A 20,053-nucleotide genomic window follows, 5' to 3' on the forward strand; every position below is an offset into this window, starting at 1 on the left:
AACACCCATGAAACTATCCTGAAATAGGATGGTCACAGTGAAGAAGTGACCTCTGGGCCCCGTGCTATCCTCATGGCACAGAGCCTGGCAGTCTCAGCTGCCTAGAGCTTGGCTCAGGCAAACCTTTCATGCCCAGGCCTGTCTTGATCTTAGAGAGCTTGGGAATCTCTCCAGGCAGACTCTCCCTGCAATTTTTGGCATCTGGATAAGCAGTGAGGCCTGCCTCCTGGAACAGGCTGGGTCTCTCCATCCCCCTGCCTGGGGTGCAAGACCCCACTCCCTTCCCTACCTCCTGGGAACGAGTCCCAAAGCCCCACCTCTTTTCCAGCTCGGAGTCCCCCAGAGTCCCGTTCATGAGCTGGTTGGGGGTCCACTTCAGAGTTAGGCTCTCTGCAGACTGGTGCAGGGAGAGGTAGCCAGGGACAGCCTCCATGTCCTCCTTCTGCAGGGAGGAGACACCAGACGACAGAGACGATGAGGGGCTGAGAGGCTCCCAGGGATGGACTATGGACAACGAGCTCCAGGTAGGAGCAGGAGGCCAAGCTAGGCCAGGCACGGGCTCCTGGACTGGGAGCTGGGCAGAAGCAGGGGAGAACACGAGCCATGCACAGATGTGGGCATCTTTCCCTGGCTGGCTTGGTGCCACTGGCTCTGTCCTGTTGGCTTCCTGGATGCCAGGTGCTCCAGCCATACCCAAGCTGGGCATTCACCCTGCCTGCTGGCTGCCATTCCTACCCCCGGATGACCTGGTTCTCAGCCAGAGCACATGCCAGTCTCGGCTCCTGCCAGCTCAAGGCTGGGCATGAGGCGTATGAAAGAGTGAAGTGGGGGGTGGGGCCCTTCTCCCCCTTCTCTCTGGTCAAGCCCCTGAGGAAAGGGATCGATGTGGCTGGAAGGTTCCAGTCCTGGGACCTTCAGAAGAGGGAGATGACGGGTGGGCATCAGGCTTTCCTACCGGCTGTACCAGCACGTTGTTCTTGCCATAGAGCAGCCGTGTCCTCGAGTTCTGGTGCAGGGACTCCACATACTCACGGGCACAGGCAGCCAGCCTGTCCTCTGCTGAGCTGCCACTTGAGTGCCGCTTTCGGATCTGCACAGCAAGTCACAGCTCAGCCCCCAGCCCTGGGAAATCGGCCTCGGGGGTTGAGAACCCTAAGCTTCCATGCAGACCCTCTCTAACTGACCCCAGGGGTCTGTCCTACTCCCAGTTTGCTCTCAGCCACGGACCAGCTGTGTGCTCCTGGCGTTGATACAAGTGCCAGTGTGGGGACACGGCTCTCCTGGGGTGGCCACTGCCGTGGGGCATCTCTAAAGCCCAGCCTGTGTTTGCAAGCAGCACAGAAGCCAGCTGCCCCTCCCTACAGGCCCACGGGCATAGCCTGGATGAACAAGAGGGCTGGGCAGAGGGACACCCACTCCTAGGGCGGGGCGCTTTGCAGGGGAGTCCTGGCGATTAGGGGGACCCCGGATACGGTGCCTCTGGACCAGCTCGTCAGCAGAGGGGTCAGTCCAGTAGTGATCGGCTGTCTTGAGCTTGGTGTACTCCAAGGCACAGGGTCCCACTGTGGAGACAGGGACAGCCAGCTCACGTGGTGCCCCCTCAGCACCTGCCCCTCCACCCCCACTGGCCCAGCACAGGCTCTCCGGCTCACCTAGAAGAGAGGCCAAGATGGGGCCAAACACAGGGTCTGCCAGTAACGCCTCCTTCTCGTAGTACTTGCTGCCAGGGGGAGAGAGACGGGGAACTCATTCCAGGGTGGTCAAGCCCACCATGTGGGAACGTCCCCACAAAGACCAAATCCATGCCAGTCACCAAGAAGAAATGAATCCACAAGGACTGAGCTTTGTGGGGTGCCTGGTGTGGTCTATGCTTTCAGAGTGCTACAGGGGGAGATGGGGCATGCCTACAGACTGTCATGGACAGTCCAGCATGCTGAGGGGTAGGCTGAAGGACTGTTCAGGAGGTGGGCCCCAGGGAGGGGCACTCACCTGCAGTTTTCCACCAGATACTGCACGACCCTGTCCAGCACTTTCTCAATGAGTGCTGTGCGTACCCATACGTGTTTGAAGGCCTGTGGGCTGAGGGCTGGGGCCTTCCCGCTGGCAGAGCCCTGTCTCCGCAGGGCCTCTTGGCTACCCCTTGAGGGTTTCCTGCAAAGACAGGGTGGGCTTCAGGAATGCAAGGGCCCAAGGGGTAAGTCCCGGACTGGTGGCGCTGGGAGCGGGGTTTGGTGCCACAAGACAAGAACCCAGAAGACTGGGCCGGCCCCGTGGCTTGGTGGTTAAGTGAGCGCGCTCCACTGCTGGCGACCCGGGTTCGGATCCCGGGCTCGCACCGACGCGCTGCTTCTCCGGCCATGCTGAGGCCGCGTCCCACATACAGCAACTAGAAGGATGTGCAGCTATGACACACAACTATCTACTGGGGCTTTGGGGGGAAAAAATAAATAAATAAAATCTTAAAAAAAAAAAAAAAAGAACCCAGAAGACTGACTTGAGATGGGGGCTGAAGGCAGGGGATAGGGCCTTATGCCCGAAAGAGGCCAACCCCCACCCTTAGGCTGGTCCCTCACTCAAGAGGCTCTGCAAGAAATGGGCCCAGGAAGCCAGCCTGGGATGCAGCAAATGCCAAGCGCAAAGAGCAGCAGGGAGGAAGGGGCTCAGCCCAGGGCTCACCTGCCCTCTACTTGTTGCTGCAGCTCCTGTACCTTGTGGCAAATCTCCCCAGCCACTGGGCACGTCTTCCCCACCTTGGTGAACAGGGCTGCCATCTTGTCACTGCGCAGGAAGCCGGCGGCACGGCGTCTCAGCTGATGCAGGAGGCAAGCCTCCACCGCACCTGGGCCACAAAGGGAAACAGCACCTGAGCCTGGGCAAGAGGCGGAAAGGGAGAGCACTCCTCTTCCTCATACCTATGGAGGGCAGAGGGGAAAGGGCAGGCCCTGACCCGTGCTAGGACTAGGGAGAGGGGTGTCATCTTAGGCAGGCCAGTGAGATATACCCTGACCTCCTTCCAAAATTCTCCCCATCCCCTGCTCCTGCCTAGGGTGGACCTGCGGGGGCTTTGACATGCCACGCTGTCCCTCTCCCTCTCCCTTACCAGGGTGTGTACACGCCTCCCATATGCGACATCACCCCTGGGGCCGTGAGGACCAAAGCTACCAGTTCCAGTTGGAATGGGTGGCTCCACCCCTGCCCAGGAGGGCAAGCATGGACAGCACCTACAGGACAGGGGACCAGGGAGCACACAGCCCAGCGGCCCTCCTGGAGAGCATGGATGATGTGATTGCTAAGGAACAGGGCTCTGGAGAAGGAGTTGAAGTATTGATGAAGCCATTGCAGAGATCAGGCCCGACAGTGGCCCGTGAACTAGTGATGAGCCTGTCAGCCAAGAGTGAGAGATTTCTATTTCCCATGCTCAGAGGGCTTCCCTTCACTCATTCCTGGTTTTAGGGGCTAGGGTTACTCTCTCCATCTGGATCCTGCTTACCACAGACAGACTCCACAGGAAGGAAAGAAAGGCTTATTGAGGGAGGGTAGGGAGGGGCCCTGGGCATATATAAACTCTAAAAATATCAGTGTGTATGGGCGTGGGGAGGAGGGGCTTGGCGACTATTGAGGCCAAGCTGACTGTTTTACAAGCGAGGGGGGAAAGGCCCAGAAAGGAGAAGGGGTTTGATCACAGAAACACAGAGGCAGAGCCAGCATTAGGATCCAGTGCCTTAAACCCTGGCAGAGCCCCTCTGACCTCCTCCAGGTGTGTTGGGGGGGTGTAGGTGGGAGGAGGTGCTCCTCTCACTTCACAGGTGCTCCTTTCACACAGAGAAAACAGTGCTGTGCTGGAGACCGGAAGTCAGGCAGAACAGCGTCTGAAAACTTGGGTAAGCGACTTAATGCTCTGAGCCTCCGACTGATCCTCTGTGAAATGGGGGATACTTCCTAGGACTGGTGTGAAACATTACACGAGACAAAGCATGGAAACCCCTCGCCCGGGGTCTGGCACGCAGGGGCACTTGATCCGTGTCGGTTCCTGGCTCCTTACCCCTTTTTCTCAAGCTCCTGTTCTACAGCTAACCTGTAAGGGCTGAGTTTTGCAAGACTCCTCTCCCTGCCAGGGAGAAGAGAAGACACATTGGAGACAGGAACACAGGCTGCCCCAGAGGGGGTGGAGATACCGTTCTCTTACAAACAGGGGAATCGAGGCCTCATCAAGTTTATTGTGACTAGTGTTGTTAGAATATGAAACCTGGACTTAGGAAATAACCACTGAAAACAGTTTCTCACCTGTTTTTTGCCTTCATTTGTAGTAACTGACAGGCAGTCACTGCTGTCCTGTAAGAGTTTTGTTTGGCCCTCTCTTGTACTGAAGTCAGGAAATTGGAGAGTCCCTGGGGCCAACCTGGACGCCAGCCAGCTTAGTGGGAGCATCGCAGGGGACCCCTCCCTCTCCTGGGAGCTCCCTGCTGGAGCTCTTCCCTGCTCAAGCCTCGGATGACTTTATTTTACCAGGCGCAGCCTTTCCTTCATGGCGTATTCACATGTCTGTGTGCACATGTGTACTCAGACAGACAGACCACATGTGTATGGGGCATGTGGGGGCATCTTTGCTTAAGTATCCACATACTCCCCTCCAAGACTATTTCCTTGGTTGGTCCCTGGAGATTTTGTATGGCCCTGGGGTATACAGGCAAGTGACACTTTTGTCCCAGTCTCTTGGTCCCAGGGCTGCTGCAGCTACAAGTCCACACCTGTAGGAAGGTGGTGACCATTTCCTGGGGTTGCACTCCTGATGCAGAGCAGGAGAGAAGCAGTGCTGAACAGGGCTAGAGTAGCAGCAGGTGGTGCCAGTCCTGCAGGGAATCATGTGCCTCGGTGATGTGACTAATTGCCGGGATAATGAGTCATTAGCCTTCCCACTTTCCCCAGGCAACTGCAAACGCAGCCAGGCTGGGGAATCTGGGAATGGCAGGCAGCTCCACTCCTGTCCCACTAGGCCTCACCCACCCTCCCAGGCAGCCCCTGAGCACAGGCATCGGGGTTCTCTGGGGTGAGTGGAGGCATTCCTCAGCAATTACTACAAGTAGGCAACACTGGGAGAAGCCCAAACAGCACACCCAGTCCCCCCTGCTCATCCCATGGCCCCTAAGTTCCTTTCTGTGAAATCCAGGCAAGGTGCCAGGTAATGCCTGGGGAAGGAGAGATCCCTCTCACCTCTCTACCTTCCAAGCAGAGTAAACGACCCTCTATGCCAGGTATTCTTAACCCAGTTCCCTGGGCTCCTTAGCCAGTGATTATTGAAACTACACTTGTCCTTCTCCATTCCCACAGGGCTGTCCCCCACAGAGAATCAGCACATGCAGTGAAAAATGTTATTGTGTGCAGTGTGTAGGCAAAATAATAATATAATAATAACATTAATAACAACTGAGAACTAATATCCTAAGAGGGTTTGTGGATGGGCTTCTGGGGCCCCAAGGACTCCCTGAAACGGCATACAAAATTGTTGGTATGCTCCAGCATGCTTAGGTGAGTGCTTTTCTGGATAGAAAATCCAAGGCTTTTAGCTTCTAAAAGGGCCACCTGACCCCAAAAACTTTAGAACCCCTGCTCTAAGGCTTTTGTTGAACAGAAACACAGACATTCCCACTGATCAAAACCCTGAGATGCAAATATAAAGACTCTCCTCCCTGCCCCTCACCAATATACAGTGACCACCACACAGAACCATCAGCAGAGCCATGGTTGCAGAGTCATCGGCAACAACGTCCAGCTCTCCTGCTGTCCTTGCTCCCCAGGAAGGGCCCCTCACACACTGTCAAGCACGCTTCCACAGGGAGAATTCTGCACAGAGGCCTGTGCCTCTTTTCCTCTCCTGACCGAAGGCCCAGAGCACCAGGCAGGAGACTCTAGGACTTTACTCCTCCTCCTGCCCCAGGAGGCCACCCTAACCCCATCCCCAGGGTGAAGGGCTATGGCGGGAGACGCCCATTATGCCTAAAGCGCTAAGTTAGCTGAACCCACCCTCCTCCTAACTAAGCTGTCTGGGCCCTGGTTCCCTAGCCATGAAGGCCTTAGGACCCCTTCCCAATGGCCCGGGCACCACCTGCAGCCCCTCTGGATGTACCAGAAGAGGGGTGAGACAGCCCTGACATCATTTGGCTCATTTCAAATGGGAAAAATGCATACTAATTAATAGAAATCAACACTGTTTTGGTCACTTGGGTGAATGAATCGAAACAGAAACAGAGACATGACTCCCCAAGCACGATCCTCTCACTCCCCACCCTATTCTTCTGGTGGCCTTTGGAGTTATGGTGCCAGATGCGCCCAGGGTACCCTTTCTACTTTGTCATCCCATCCCATTGACAGGAAGGCTCAGAGAACCACAACTCTGAGTGGACAGGAGTGGAACTAATTTAATTCTAGCACCTTGCTGAGGGCATCTCCCCAACCCCAAGAGGCCTGACACCATTTTCCCAGGGAAAAGCTGGGAAGTACAGGCCCAGACTAGCCCTGGGATTCTCCCTCACCAGCCTCTGACATGCCCTTAAAGTCTATTAAGTTATGGGACTTAACAAATGCTAAATGGGCTGGAGACCACAAGTGCTAATAGAATGTGAAAGGCCCTCCCCTCCCACAAACCCCTTCCACACTGATTTAACCATGCCAAGGAGTCCAATTTATTTTTATTTATTTATTTTTTTGTGAGGAAGATCAGCCCTGAGCTAACATCCATGCCAATCCTTTTTGCTGAGGAAGACCGGCTCCGAGCTAACATCTATTGCCAATCCTCCTCCTTTTTTTCCCCAAAGCCCCAGTAGATAGTTGCATGTCATAACGGCACATCCTTCTAGTTGCTGTATGTGGGACGCCGCCTCAGCATGGCCGGAGAAGTGGTGCGTCGGTGCGCGCCTAGAATCCGAACCCAGGCCGCCAGTAGCGGAGCGTGCGCACTTAACCGCTAAGCCACGGGGCCGGCCCCAAGAGTCCAATTTAGAATAGAGAAGACATTGGTAACTTAGAGATGGAAGGGACTTGGGAAGTTACTGAATCTTAGACCTTGCTGGAGGGAGGACTGATTGGTATCGCCCCATGGAGGCAATGTGGCACTATCTATCAACATTGCAAATAACCTGTGACCCAGGAACTCTTCTTCTGAGAATCTAGCCTACAGATATAACTGCAGAGTTACATAGTTATAACAGCAAAAGACTGGAAACCATCCACCTGTCCGTCAATAGGGGACAAGTTAAGTACATACGGTACATTCATACAGTAGAATATTATGCAACTGTGAAAAAGTATGAGGATGCTCTAGGAACTAATAATGGAAAGGTCTCCAAAAGCAAGATGCAGAACAGTATGATTGCATGATATCTTTTGATTACAAAAAGGGTGGTGTAAACAGATACAATTTTTTTATTAGTATAAAAAAACTCTGGAAGGATGCACAAAAAACAAAAGTGGAGGGCAAGTGGATGAGTAGGGGCAGGGAAAGGAGTGAGACTTTTCACTGTATACTTTTCATATAGTTTTAATTTTTGAACTAGGTGAATATATTACCAATTCAAAATAATAATAATAAAAGTAGGTGACCATCTAATCTGGAAACCACTATTCCATCATGAGATGATGCCAGAGACTCTCTCCAACCTGGGGGTGAATCAAAACTCACAAAACCCAGAAGAGCTGGGTCTGTCCATGGGCACCCCCTCCTTCCCTAGCTCCCTCAGCAAACAGGGTCTCCCAGTTGACCTGGCTCCCCACCTCGACAGGAGCATCTGGGCTCTGCCTAGAACAGCCATAGATGATATGAGCTAGGCAGGGAGCAGAGAAACAATTCAGTGGGCTGGGACAAGCTTACGTGCCTCAGGAGCCCACAACAATAGACTAAAGCCATGGCTGCCCAGGACACACAGCAGTGGTTGAGAAGGGTCCTCAATCAGCCAAGGGGGCCTCAGAAACAACCCTGGCTCTCACACGCATATCTATGTTTAAAGCTGTGCTCTGCAGCCAAGGGGCCTGGACAAGTCCAGCCTCCAGTTAGCTGGTAATAGGGGGACCCACTGAATGGCTTTCAGAGAACTAGGCCAGTTTGGCTGAGGTACAGGGACACAGCATCCAGAGTAAGCCCAGCCTGACACGAAGGCTAGGCCAAAGGCTCAGAGCCAGGAAGGGTTAGGAATGGGGGGAGTAGGTGTGGCAAGTGTCCCTTGCTCCACCACCACTGCCATCTGTGCAATGGGGGAGTTCAGCAGCAGCTGCCATAGAGAACCCAAGTGAGACAAGCGCTGGGTGGAGCAGCCAGCCACAGGTGGCCCCTTTTTGGTACTGGAGTTTTTGAGAACATTACTCAGAGCAGAATTTTTAAAAGCTGAATGCCTTGGATGGTGGAACCAAGACTCCAGGAGAGGAGCAGCCTCCCTGGAGATAAAGGAATGGGTGGGATAGGCAGCCTCTTTTTAAGTAGGAACTTCCTCCAATGGCTAACGAAGGAAGTTAATGTTTCGTCTGTACCGGATGAGGTGGGAAGAGCAAAGAGGCTAAGCCAGGCAGCATCCACCCTCTCCTCCCCACTTCCCTGGCCAGCTGTTTCCACCCAGGGATCTGTACCAGCTGCCTCCACTCGGAATAAGCATTTCTATGGTAACTAGGGTACGTTTTCTCTCAGCCTGCACTGGTGATACAGGCTGTTTGCTTCATCTTTGGGGGGGCATTCAGCTTTGTTCAACGTCCTAAAACAAGAAAGCACTACTCTGATATTCCAGAACCAAGGAGGTGAGAAAAATGAAATTCATACCACACATACCCATCTTCCTTGCCCACTGGGGATCCAGGGCAGGGCCTACATGCACAGTGCTCAGTGGCTTCCCAGGGAACCAGGCCAGTGCTGGCCTCACCAGCTTGGCAACGGACCCACTGTCCCCCAGAGTATATCTGGACACTGTGAGTCTACTGTTTGTTGACTGGAGCTGTCTCCATGAGGGCCAACTCCTCCTCAGTGCCTCACACCTCCAGGCTCCACTCTTAGGTAGACCTCATGAGTAGACCCATCCCTGGGCAGCACAGGCTTTGGAGCAAGACAGATGTGGGTTCAAACTCTGGCTCCTTTCTTTACTAGCTATTTGATTTTGTGCAAACCACTAAATTTCTCGGAGCTTCAGCTGCAATTGGGAAAAGAACAGCTCCCACTTCAATGGGTGCTGAGTGACTAAAAGCAACCACATATGCAGAGGTCCAAAATGCTCCTTGGTTACTGTCTGCACACTGAAAGTGATCATGAATGTTTGTGCCCTTCCTCTCTGCACTTGACCCCATGCCCTGCCTTCCCTCCGGTGCCTACAGATGACCTGGCTATGCTCCTCTCTAAGGCCACCCCTTCCACCTGCGCACTGGATTCCAGCCCCTTTCACCTCCCAAGGACATCGCTCTAGCAAACATGCTTTCTCTTTCCTCTATCTTTAATTTTTCCATATTAGATACTTCCCATTTGTACACAAACATTCTGCAATTTCTCTAGCTTAAAAAAATACCACCACCACCTCCTCCCTTGGCCCTACATCCTCACTCAGGTATTGAACCATTTGGCTGCTCCCCCTTATGTAAAATTTCTCAAGAAAGTTGTGTGTACTTGCTGTCTATCTCTTCCTCTTCCTATCCTCTCCTCCTCTTCTTCCTCCTCTTTTTAAAAACCATTTCATTATGGAAAATTCCAAATATATACAAAAGTAAAGAAGATGATATAATGAACCCCCATGTACCCATCACCCAACTTAAGCAATAATCGAGTCATGACCAATCCTGTTTCCGCTATACCACCTCTACCATCTTTTCCCTCATCCCTAGATTATTTTGAAGCAAATTTTAGATATCATATATTTTTATCTATAAATATTTCAATATGTATCTCTAAAAGATGACTTTTTTAGGGGGTCGGCCCTGTGGCTTAGCAGTTAAGTGCGCGCGCTCCACTACTGGCAGCCCAGGTTCGGATCCTGGGCGCGCACCAACACACCGCTTCTCCGGCCATGCTGGGGCCGCGTCCCACATACAGCAACTAGAAGGATGTGCAACCATGACATGCAACTATCTACTGGGGCTTTGGGGAAAAAAAGGAGGAGGATTGGCAATAGATGTTAGCTCAGAGCCGGTCTTCCTCAGCAAAAAGAGGAGGATTGGCATGGATGTTAGCTCAGGGCTGATCTTCCTCACATGCACATAAAAAAGTAAAAATAAAAGATGACTCTTTTAAAAACATGTACATAATACCTTTATTGCACCTACAAAATTAATAATAATTTCTCAATATTAACAAATTCCCTGATTGAGTTCTGGGAGTACAAATTTCTCTGATTGTCCAGACGCTCCAAGGAGGAAGTTCTAAGAGGCTTTATGGGGAAGGTTGTAAGATCACTTTCAAGAACAAAGTAGAATGTCACTGGTGGTGAGCATGGTAGTAACATTTATTGAGCACCCACTGCATACCTGGCTCCATGCTGTGTGCTTTACCTGCATCACCCTTTTAATCCTCACATCCACTTTCTGGGGTAGGTTCAGAGTTGCTGAATAACTGGTCATGGTCACACAGGTATGTGTACCCAGGTCTGTCGGACTGCAAAGTCTCCGCTATAGACCACCACCATATGCCCTCAGCCATGCCCCAAGACAAGCCGAGAGGAGCCAGTTCCCCAGAGGGCCTCCCCTCCTACTCAAGTCATTTCCGGATGGAAGGCAGAGGCCAGATGTCCTGGGAATGAGCTGTTCATTCAGTGCGGGTGGGAAGAAGAGAGAAGGAATCTTTTTCAGTGAAAAGAGACAGGCTAAAAACTGCCCGCGAGTCTTAATCTCAGAATGTGCTGAAATATCTCTGGCTGCAATATCCCAGGTGGGACACAATCCTTCCTTCCGTAGCACCTGCTTCTCTCCCAGCTCATTAGCATCTCCTTGCCATTCCCAGGAGGAGCTTACTGCAGCGACCTTCCCGGCTAATGAAAGCTGCTTAGCAATAGGAAGTGGGTTAATAAAGCCCTGATGTTGTTCCCAGACCCACAGACTCCACCCTCATCTCCATTACAGCTCATCCTCAGCCTGAAGCAACCCTCAGGTTGACCATCTGCGCAGGAGGGCAGGGAAGCTGGTGACTGAGGGGCAGGGCTGGCCCAGTCTGGCCTGGGCCCTGCCCCCAATACCTCCAGTGGGAGAGGAGACATTTAGGAGTCTGACGTAAATGTTCCTGCTCTGCCAGGCCAGGAACCTGTCTGTGGACCAGGAACCTCATAAACCTGCTCTGTCTACCAAAGGTTAAAATCCAACCTCAGCGCCCAATCAGAACACAGCAACCAGAAATACTGTGGAGGCAGACACTCCCAGACCTGAGCCAGAGGGGAGGGCAGGCCCAGAGAAACAGTGGCTTCTCCAGTGCTAATGAGTTGATGCCTAAATTACCTCAGACTCCTAGACAGGAAGAGAGCACTGTGCCCTCTAAAGCACATACACTACTACCACGAATGCAGAGTTCAAAGGTGAAACTTGGAACAATTTGCTGCTTAACCCTGACGTTGAAGGGCCCACAGCAAAAGTTAAAGCACCTTGCTCTCTGGGGGAGGGGATGGCAGGAGAGATCAGCCTACACCTGGGGGTTCAAGAAGCCACAGGGAAAACAGGAAGCATTAATTTCCTTCAGCAGTAAGTCTCCACATTAAAATAAAAGTTTCAAAGACCATATTATGGAGCAAAATGCAAACTTGACCTGACTTTTTAAGATAAAGAGGAGATATCAAAGAACCCTCCCCCACAGTGGTAGGTTTGGGCCCATTCTCCAACCCTACCCTCAGCCAGCGAGAGGAGCAGCCACACAGGTCCTGATCCTCCAGCTGGAGGGTTCGGAGGCGGCGGCCTCAGACAGCACCTCAGCCAGGCTCTGTGGTAGAACAGCACAGAAAGACCCCTCTCTGCCAGTGGGGTTTGCCAACAAAGCTTCCTCACGAGGTTTCCACCTGCGGGGCCTGACCAGCTTCTGGACAGATTGGTTTAGGAACAACCACAGCAAACACACAACAAATGCACATTTCTCCCCAGGCCTGGGAGTTTCACTTCTCCCTGTTGGTAAGGGGAGCATGGGTCTGGAGCAACTTTCCTGGGTTTGCCCAGGGCCAGGTTTTGATCCAGGGATTCTTCAGTTCTATTTCTTTTTTTTTTTTTTTTTAAAGATTTTATTTATTTTATTTTTTCCCCCCAAAGCCCCAGTAGATAGTTGTATGTCATAGCTGCACATCCTTCTAGTTGCTGTATGTGGGACTCGGCCTCAGGATGGACGGAGAAGTGGTGCCTCGATGCGTACCCGGGATCCGAACCCGGGCCACCAGCATTGCAGCGCGCGCACTTAACCACCAAGCCACAGGGCCGGCCCTTCAGTTCTATTTCTAAGGCTCTCCAGGAAGGTGCCGTTTCCAGTTCAAATGTCTGTATTCTAAGGAAGCTCAGAGAAGCTCATCTTGCCCAGGCCCTGCCCTCTTCAGTCAGCCCCGAGCCCTCCTCTGCCAAGAACAGAGGGGCCAGGGCAGAGCGGAGGGGCCCAGGACCCCCACACTCCCCAAAGCTCTAGGGAATGTGGTCACTCCACGGTTAATCTAGTCTCCACAGGCTTCACTCTGCGTCCAATCTCTCAGCACCTTCTCTGCACTCCCATTTTTCCCAGAACAAAGCTGAATTCTGGATGTGGCTAGGCCAGTTTAAGACTGGATTTACTTCAGACTAAAAATGCATTTCTGAACATTTTTCCGGGGGGTGAAGGAGACTGGCATATCAGAATCTCCAAAAGGCCAGAGGGGTGGAGTTTTCCATCAATACCTATCTATTTTTCCCTCTGCCTCCCCCCAGGAATCCCTAATTATGATTCCACTGTGTGATGCAGGTAAATGGCTGGCAGGCGGGAAAAAAGACTGATACTCACTGCTTTAAACCAACCTTATTTTGAGTCCAAATTGAGGTCTACCTCACCACTGAATACCAATTTTGACAAAGTGTAAGGATTCCTTTTCTGTGGGTCTCAGATGCCCCAGCTTGACTTAGTTTTATACTGCTGACAGCCCCTCCTGCTAACGCTCCCCTCAGTGACTGTGCATCAAGCCCAAGGCAGAGGCAGCAAAGTGGCAGAGGCCCGCAGACGCCTTTTGATCGGCCCACACATTTTTTTGTAATGGGAATTAGTTATCAGCATTTAAAAATTGGGAAATTTCATATCAAAACCCGGACTTCTGGCTTCTCTTAAAATAAAACAAAGGCCATGGCAAGCCTGGGTCGGCATTCCGGCAGGAGCTGAGTAGTGGCTGCCTCCTTCAAACAGGGCAAGTGCCATCCTGTTCATCCCAGTTCCCACCACTGCCTGCCGTCTCACACCCGGCCAGCTTCCCGTGTGGACCTTTCTCTTCTGACCCTGTGACATTTAAGTTTGCACTTGTGGACAAAGGCACCTCCTGAGATCAAGCAGAACAGCGCTCCTCTTGCTCCTGGGCTGACTTTAGAACCCTGGAGACTTGGGTCTATTTTATAGACCCTTGTTCTATTTCAGTAACTGAAACTGGCTGAAAGTAAAAGATGCATTCCTTTTGAGGATGATATCCCTGCCCACTGGAAGGAGCCTTGGGCTTCCAGGCAGGACAACAGCGAAAGCCCCACTGCTTCCTGGGGGGCCCCTGGACTGATCAGAGGAGAGCTGACAGCTTCTTCTCACCCTAATTGGCCTGAATGTGGGACACCCACAGCTTTTCTTTCTGCCTCTCTTCTCCCATTCCCCCATGGCCACCCATATGTGGCGACCATGCACAAGCTGTTTGCACGATTTTATTCTGTATTCTTTTTTTTGTGTGAGGAAGATCAGCCCTGAGCTAACATCCGTGCTAATCCTCCTCTTTTTTTGCTGAGGAAGACCGGCCCTGAGCTAACATCTATTGCCAATCCTCCTCCTTTTTTTTTTCCCCCCAAAGCCCCAGTAGATAGTTGTATGTCATAGCTACACATCCTTCTAGTTGCTGTATGTGGGACGCGGCCTCAGCACGGCCGGAGAAGCGGTGCGCAGGTACGCGCCCGGGATCCGAACCCAGGCCGCCAATAGCGGAGCACGCGCACTTAACCACTAAGCCACCGGGCCAGCCCTTATTCTGTTTTCTGTGCTTACTGTGTGTGCTCTGGACGAAGCCTAGCACTGAGCCATGCATAACTGGGCCACCAGCAGAGCCCTCCCGGTGACAAGGACAGAGAGTGGCTGACGTCAGGGGAACACAGCATAGGTGGAAAGGAGTAGAGTTCTAACATTCTTCAAAGCCACTTACTGCAAGACTAGTAGGCTTTTTACCTTAGCATAGGTTCTGCCCGAGAAAAGGCGAGATCCGATTGCTCCTTGTAAACCTGGGAATCATTACATCATCCCAAAGAACTGGGGAAATTAACTCAAAAGGGAAATTGTGGGAACTCAAATCCTGCAAACCTAGCTTCAGCCTCAACATCCAAAGGAGAAGGAAAGACAGACGTTTTCTTTTTTTTTTTTTTTTAAAGATTTTATTTATTCATTTTTTTCCCCCCAAAGCCCCAGTAGATAGTTGTATGTCATAGGTTCACATCCTTCTAGTTGCTGTACGTGGGACTCGGCCTCGGGTTGGACGGAGAAGTGGTGCCTTGGGGCGTGCCTGGGATCCGAACCCGGGCCGCCAGCATCAGAGCGCGCGCACTTAACCGCTAAGCCACGGAGCCGGCCCAAGACAGACGTTTTCTGAGCTCCTACAATGCTAGCAATGTTCACATGCACCATCTCAATCCCCACAAAAACTCCTTGAGGTGGGAATCACAAATCGAGGGTGACAAGAAGTTAAGAAACTTGTCCAAGATGACTTAAGAAGTAAGCAGAGCATCAGGATTCACTTGAATCCTCAGTCTGTCACTCAGGATCTGCTCACAGGCTGCCTCTCCCTGATCATCGTCTCTCACCTTTCTGCTTTATTTTCCTTCATAACTATTATCAAACCTGTTATTACAGGACATGTTTATGTATGCATTTGTTTTCTGTCTGTCACCCCATAGAATGTAAGCCCCTGGGGCAGAGACTCTGTCCGTTTTGCTACTGCTGTTTCCCCACCTGGAGAACAGTATCTGGCACCTGGTGGGCCCAGTATTTGTTGCTGGACTGAGAGAAAGGGCAGCTCTATCTGCCTCATCACACTACTGTCAAAAAGTGTCCCTTCCCTTATCTGCTCCTTTCATTCCTTCCTCTCAAAACACAATACACAACCTCCCTTCCACGAACCCCAAACACCAATCTCAGAGGTCAAGGAAAACAACATAGAGATGGCAAATGGCTCCTTGTCCCTTTAGAAAAGGAGTCGAAAGGAAGGTCAAATTCCTGGAAATCCAAGAAAACTCTGTTGTCTGTAGAGTTAGGCTTGCTCCTACAAAGACAAAAGTCTTCACCTTGACGAGGAACCTACGGTTTATTACCAACCTTCTCCTTCTAAGGTGGGAAGGCTTTGGCTACCCCTCCTACCCTACACTCATGCTATTTTGCAACCAATCAAGTGTTTGGAGAGTTGGGATGCTGGAGCAGCACAGGTGGCATTAATTAGAAAGTAGATGTGGCACAGAAAGCATCCAAAAAGCACAAACCATTCCCCAAAGTCAAAGCGAGGATAAACCAGAGCAGTGGTTCCCAAACCCGAATTACCCAGGGCAGTGGTTCTCAAAGTGTGGTCCCTGGACCAGCAGCACCAGCATGATTTGCGAACTTGTCAGAAACGCAAATTCTCAGGCCTACCTCAGACCTACTAGAATCAGAAATTCCAGGGTTGGGACCCAGGAATCAGAGTTTTAACAAGCCCTTCTGGTGACTCTGATGCACGCTAAAATTTGAGAACTACTGACCAAGAGAACTAAACATATATAGATTATTGGGCCCTGGAAATCCTCATTCACTAGATCTGAGATGGGGCCCAAGGCAATTTCGAAAGCTTCTGAGTTGATTCTGACTTGCAGCCAGATTTGAGAACTACTAAACCTGAGGACTCATCTTTTTCTGGCCCCAGGACAGTGTCCTCAGTTCTAAACCCACCTCCCACTATCGCCCAGTCACTCACTCACCACACAGAGCAATGATGTGGCTGCTATCTTCATGCACAAACTTCCTGGTGACAGCCTCCTCCATGATTTGCTTCACCTGAGGACAAATGGGCAGCACTGTTATTTAATTATTTATTTTTCTGTTCAAAGGCCTGTAGGCAAGTAAATAGCTTGGCTTTGCCCTCCTGGTCTGGGTTCAGATACTTTCAGAGTAGATGACAGGGATGGGAGGGGTTGGGAAGCAAAGCTTCTCCAGCACAGACAGCTCCAAGCATCTTGGAAAGGCAACCAGGAAAAAAAAAAACAACATAAACCCACCAACCAATCAATGCAGATGTTCCAGCCCAGGAAGAAGTGCCCTGCTGTGGAGAACAGGGATAGGATACTATTTGGTCATCTGTACTTAGCTGAAGAAGGGCTTCTGGGCAGATACACTGTGCTTTAAGGACAAATTGTCTCGGTACATGCTCTAGATAAACAACCTGCCCCTCTTTTTCTCCCTCCTCTCTGAGGTTAGGGGTAGGTCCATCCAGGCCTCAAGGACACTCTCTATATGCTTGCAAGCCCAGCCTTCTTCCTGTCTAGGTAAAACCCTGATGTTTTGGGTTCCTACCTGGATGTACAAGCTTCCAAATACCTTGTAAGGTGAACAGTCACATCTTTCTTTAAGAAAGCACTTTTTAAAAACAAAACTTTTTACTGATGTAAACATATAGAAAGAGTGTATATCATAATTATACAGTTAGATGAATTTTCACAAACTGAATATGCCTGTGAAACCAGCATCCAGATGAAGAAACACAATATGTGACCAGCACCCCAAAGTACCCCCAACCCTGTCCTGTTTCCTTTCAGCATTTCGGTAGTTTCCAATTTGAAGCTCTTATGAATAGTGCTGCTATGAACATTCTGGACATGTCTTTTGGTGAACACAGGTGCCCATTTCTTTGGATTTATACTTCTAGACAAGGAATTTCTGATGCATATAGTCTATTTACTAGGTTTTGCCAAACTGCTCTCCAAAGTGGTACCAATTTACACTCTCATTAGCAGTGTGTGAGGTTCTAGTTGCTACCCACTTAAGCCAAGCACTTTTGATGTCCTGGGGGAAGCTGCCAAGAGACAGATACTAATACTGGAGATTAAAGGGATGGATTACCTCAATACCAGTGTAAAATCTTACAGATAAAGTAACCCCGGGGCAGAGCTTGTCTTTGCCATTCTTTGGACAAGGCATGCAGTGCCCTGATGCTGCCCTTGCTCCCAAGGCCCTCACGTAGGACTGTAGTTTGGAGGACGGTAAAGTTTCTAAAGCCTGGGGAGGAAGAAGGAAGGACCAGGAGGCTCCTCCCTGCTGGAAACCGCTCATGGTTAGTGGTTAGGTAAAAGCGGATCAGATCGATCCTGCACTCTAAACTGTTAAAAGCTTCCTAGATTACTTCCCAAGGGGTGTTTGCATTAAACAGAGCATAACGTCACAGCTCAAAGACCTATAGGCATCTGAAGCAGGCTAGTGGGGCAGATTTTGGGGTCAGGAGAACCTATGGGTGCCTCTAGAATTATACCAGAGGTCCTTTGTGAAAGGCCAGCCTTGCCTACAACTACTTCCACTGTTTCTACTTGTTGGAGAGGAAAGGATATGTTTCTCTCTAAATCAAGTGCTGAAAGGGGAAGGGAACTAAGAGTTCAGAGCAAGTCAACCTTTGTCAGGTAGCATACATAGCTGTGGCATACTCTGGACATTTCTCATATTTGTTTAGCAATCATTCTTAGAGTAATACAGATAGCCTTCTAAGTACTGAAAAAAGAATCATTGTCATCTCAATCTTTCCTATCATCCTTGACCAACCCCAAATTTGGATCACATCAACAATCCTAGCACTGTTGGGGTATGCTTACTTCTTCGTTCTTGTTTATACTGTTCATATAAGTCTGTCACTAGACTGCTTGTTTCCTGAGGATAATCCCTGTGCTTTGAGATTTGAGATTTTTCTTTTCCATAGGGAGACCAGGGTTGGGTTTAAATGTTGATTCGATATACTCCTGGCCTAAAAAACTCTTTCTTGGCTGTTTCACAGCAAAAGCACAATGGAGCTTCTCACACAGCAGGAAAGGTGATGGCTTCAACCACTTCTTGCCAACAAGAGAGAAAAGAACAAATATTAGGGGACAGTAGCCAGGCCACAGTCAAGGCAGGAGAACCATCTAGAGCCTTCCAAGATTTTACGAGAACCCAGAGTCTTCTCTAATCCTGAAACTCTAGGAAGGGGTACAGGAATCAATATGGTAAACTTTTATATATGAGATAGATATTTTAGAGATGAAGAAATCAAGACTCAGAGGGATTAAGCAACTTATTCAAGGTCACACAGAGCTAGGTCCAGACTACTCCAAAGTTTATGCATTCCCACCAGACTTTGCAGTCTCCAAGATCAGCAGATTTATTTACCATAGTCATTGAGTGCCTACTGTGTGCCAGGCACTGGATAGAGAGTAGTGGACAAAACAGATGGGTTTCCTGCCTTCATCGAGTTTCCACATCTGGAGGATGACAGCCACAGAGGTGTGGGGGGGGGCGGGGAGGGAGTTCGTGGCTCCAAAGGCCTAATCTATTCTAATTCACTCTTCCGGTTTGAGCTCTCCAGCTCCCATATGGGGGTGAGTCATTCATATGGGCACCCCCTCCAATGAAACTGAAATAGGCTTTAGGATAGGGTCAAGGTAAAAGACACTAGTAGAGGGCACTCTTTTTCTCTGACATTAGGGGGGCCTCACTCAAAAGGGGAAAAAAAATCTGCGTCTTGAAAGCCATTCTCAAAAAACCCCTGGTGTCTGGGTAGAGAAGTGGGCGTGGAGGGAGAAGCAGTGAGGTGTGCAGCGAACCCTCCCGCAGCCGGGACTCAGTTCCCAGAAGAATACCGGAGGGGGGGGAGTGTAGGGCAAATGAAAGCTAAACCCCCAAATCACTCGTTTAGCACCGCAGGACGCCAGCGAGGGCCCCGCCCCCTCCCCAAGCGGCGCGGACAATGAATGGGCAGCCCTGGTTCTCTAGAAATCGCCGCCACCCCTCCCCCGACCTCGGTCTCCCAGCGCTGCTGCCGTCGCAGGGCGGGGAGCTGCGGGATCGCGGAGCAAACAAGCCTCGGAGCGCCGGCCTAGCCCCGCCGGCCGAGGGGAGCTGGCTGCCCCCTGATCCGAGGGAGGGCGGGGGCCGCAGCCAGTCCAGGACCCCGCCCCCGCCCGGGGGCCCACGAGCGCCCGCGCCCGGAGGTGGGCGCAGAGCTTCCCGTCTCCTGGGCCGCGCGCCCCGGGACGCGAGCCCCAGGGGGTCCTTGCCCGGACTTTACCTCCTTTTTCACGTTCCAGAGCAGTTTCTCTTTGACTGCGTCCTCTGCGCTGCCCATGGTGCGGCGGGTGGCGGCGAGGCGGCGCCGAGCGGCCCCCAAGCCCCCCGCACGCCCTCGCCGCCTCCGCGCCTCTCGGCTCAGTGCCCCACGCGCAAGGCGGAGCCCCCGCCCGCCGCACTCCCCGCCCGCCGCCGCCGCCGCAGCCACTGCCCGGTGCTCGGCTCCGCAGCCATTTTCCGAGCCCCGCACAGACGTCAGGCGGCTGGCCCGGCCCCTTCCCACAGCCGGGGGCGGGGGTTGGGGGGGGTGCGCTCAGCCACGGGGGGGATCGGGGCGGGGGGGAGGCTGCGCGCGCCTGGGGGCGGCGGGTCCCCGGGCGCACGCCACGCGGGCTGCTGTCATGGCAACGCGCCCGCTCCCGCCCCGAGGGCGCGAACTCGCATTGTGAGCGCCAGCAGCAGCCCTGCTCGGCGCTGGGTGGGGCCGGGAGCGCCCTGGACGCCGCGGCCGAGGGGAAAGTCGCTCGCGCAGGAGCTGGCCTCAATCCAGCTAGACGCCCCCTGATTTCCACCTGCTCGTTTTCCCGACGGGAACGGCCGGGG

At 51.9% G+C, this 20,053-nt stretch overlaps 1 protein-coding gene across 6 annotated transcripts in view; it reads right to left on the minus strand.

The window, feature by feature from the left end:
- SGSM2 (small G protein signaling modulator 2) overlaps nucleotides 1-19,584 on the minus strand; it is a 34,647-nt gene extending 15,063 nt beyond the window's left edge. For 3 of the 6 annotated variants that reach the window (XM_004433295.2, XM_087440638.1, XM_004433294.3), the window contains exons 1-8: nucleotides 19,452-19,583; nucleotides 16,126-16,201; nucleotides 2,677-2,839; nucleotides 1,990-2,151; nucleotides 1,653-1,720; nucleotides 1,417-1,562; nucleotides 956-1,090; nucleotides 318-442 (exon numbers count right to left, since the gene is read on the minus strand). In XM_004433295.2, the coding sequence (XP_004433352.1) occupies nucleotides 318-442; nucleotides 956-1,090; nucleotides 1,417-1,562; nucleotides 1,653-1,720; nucleotides 1,990-2,151; nucleotides 2,677-2,839; nucleotides 16,126-16,201; nucleotides 19,452-19,508 (932 nt within the window). In that variant the 5' untranslated portion in view covers nucleotides 19,509-19,583. Of the gene's footprint in view, nucleotides 1-317; nucleotides 443-955; nucleotides 1,091-1,416; nucleotides 1,563-1,652; nucleotides 1,721-1,989; nucleotides 2,152-2,676; nucleotides 2,840-16,125; nucleotides 16,202-19,451 lie in introns of all 6 variants that reach the window. The other 3 variants (XM_087440641.1, XM_087440640.1, XM_087440639.1) reach the window with 3 other exon arrangements.
- Nucleotides 19,585-20,053: the final 469 nt, after the last annotated feature.

This window comes from Ceratotherium simum, chromosome 16 (assembly GCF_057802395.1).
Source record: "Ceratotherium simum simum isolate JZ-2026a chromosome 16, ASM5780239v1, whole genome shotgun sequence".
NCBI lineage: Eukaryota > Metazoa > Chordata > Mammalia > Perissodactyla > Rhinocerotidae > Ceratotherium > Ceratotherium simum.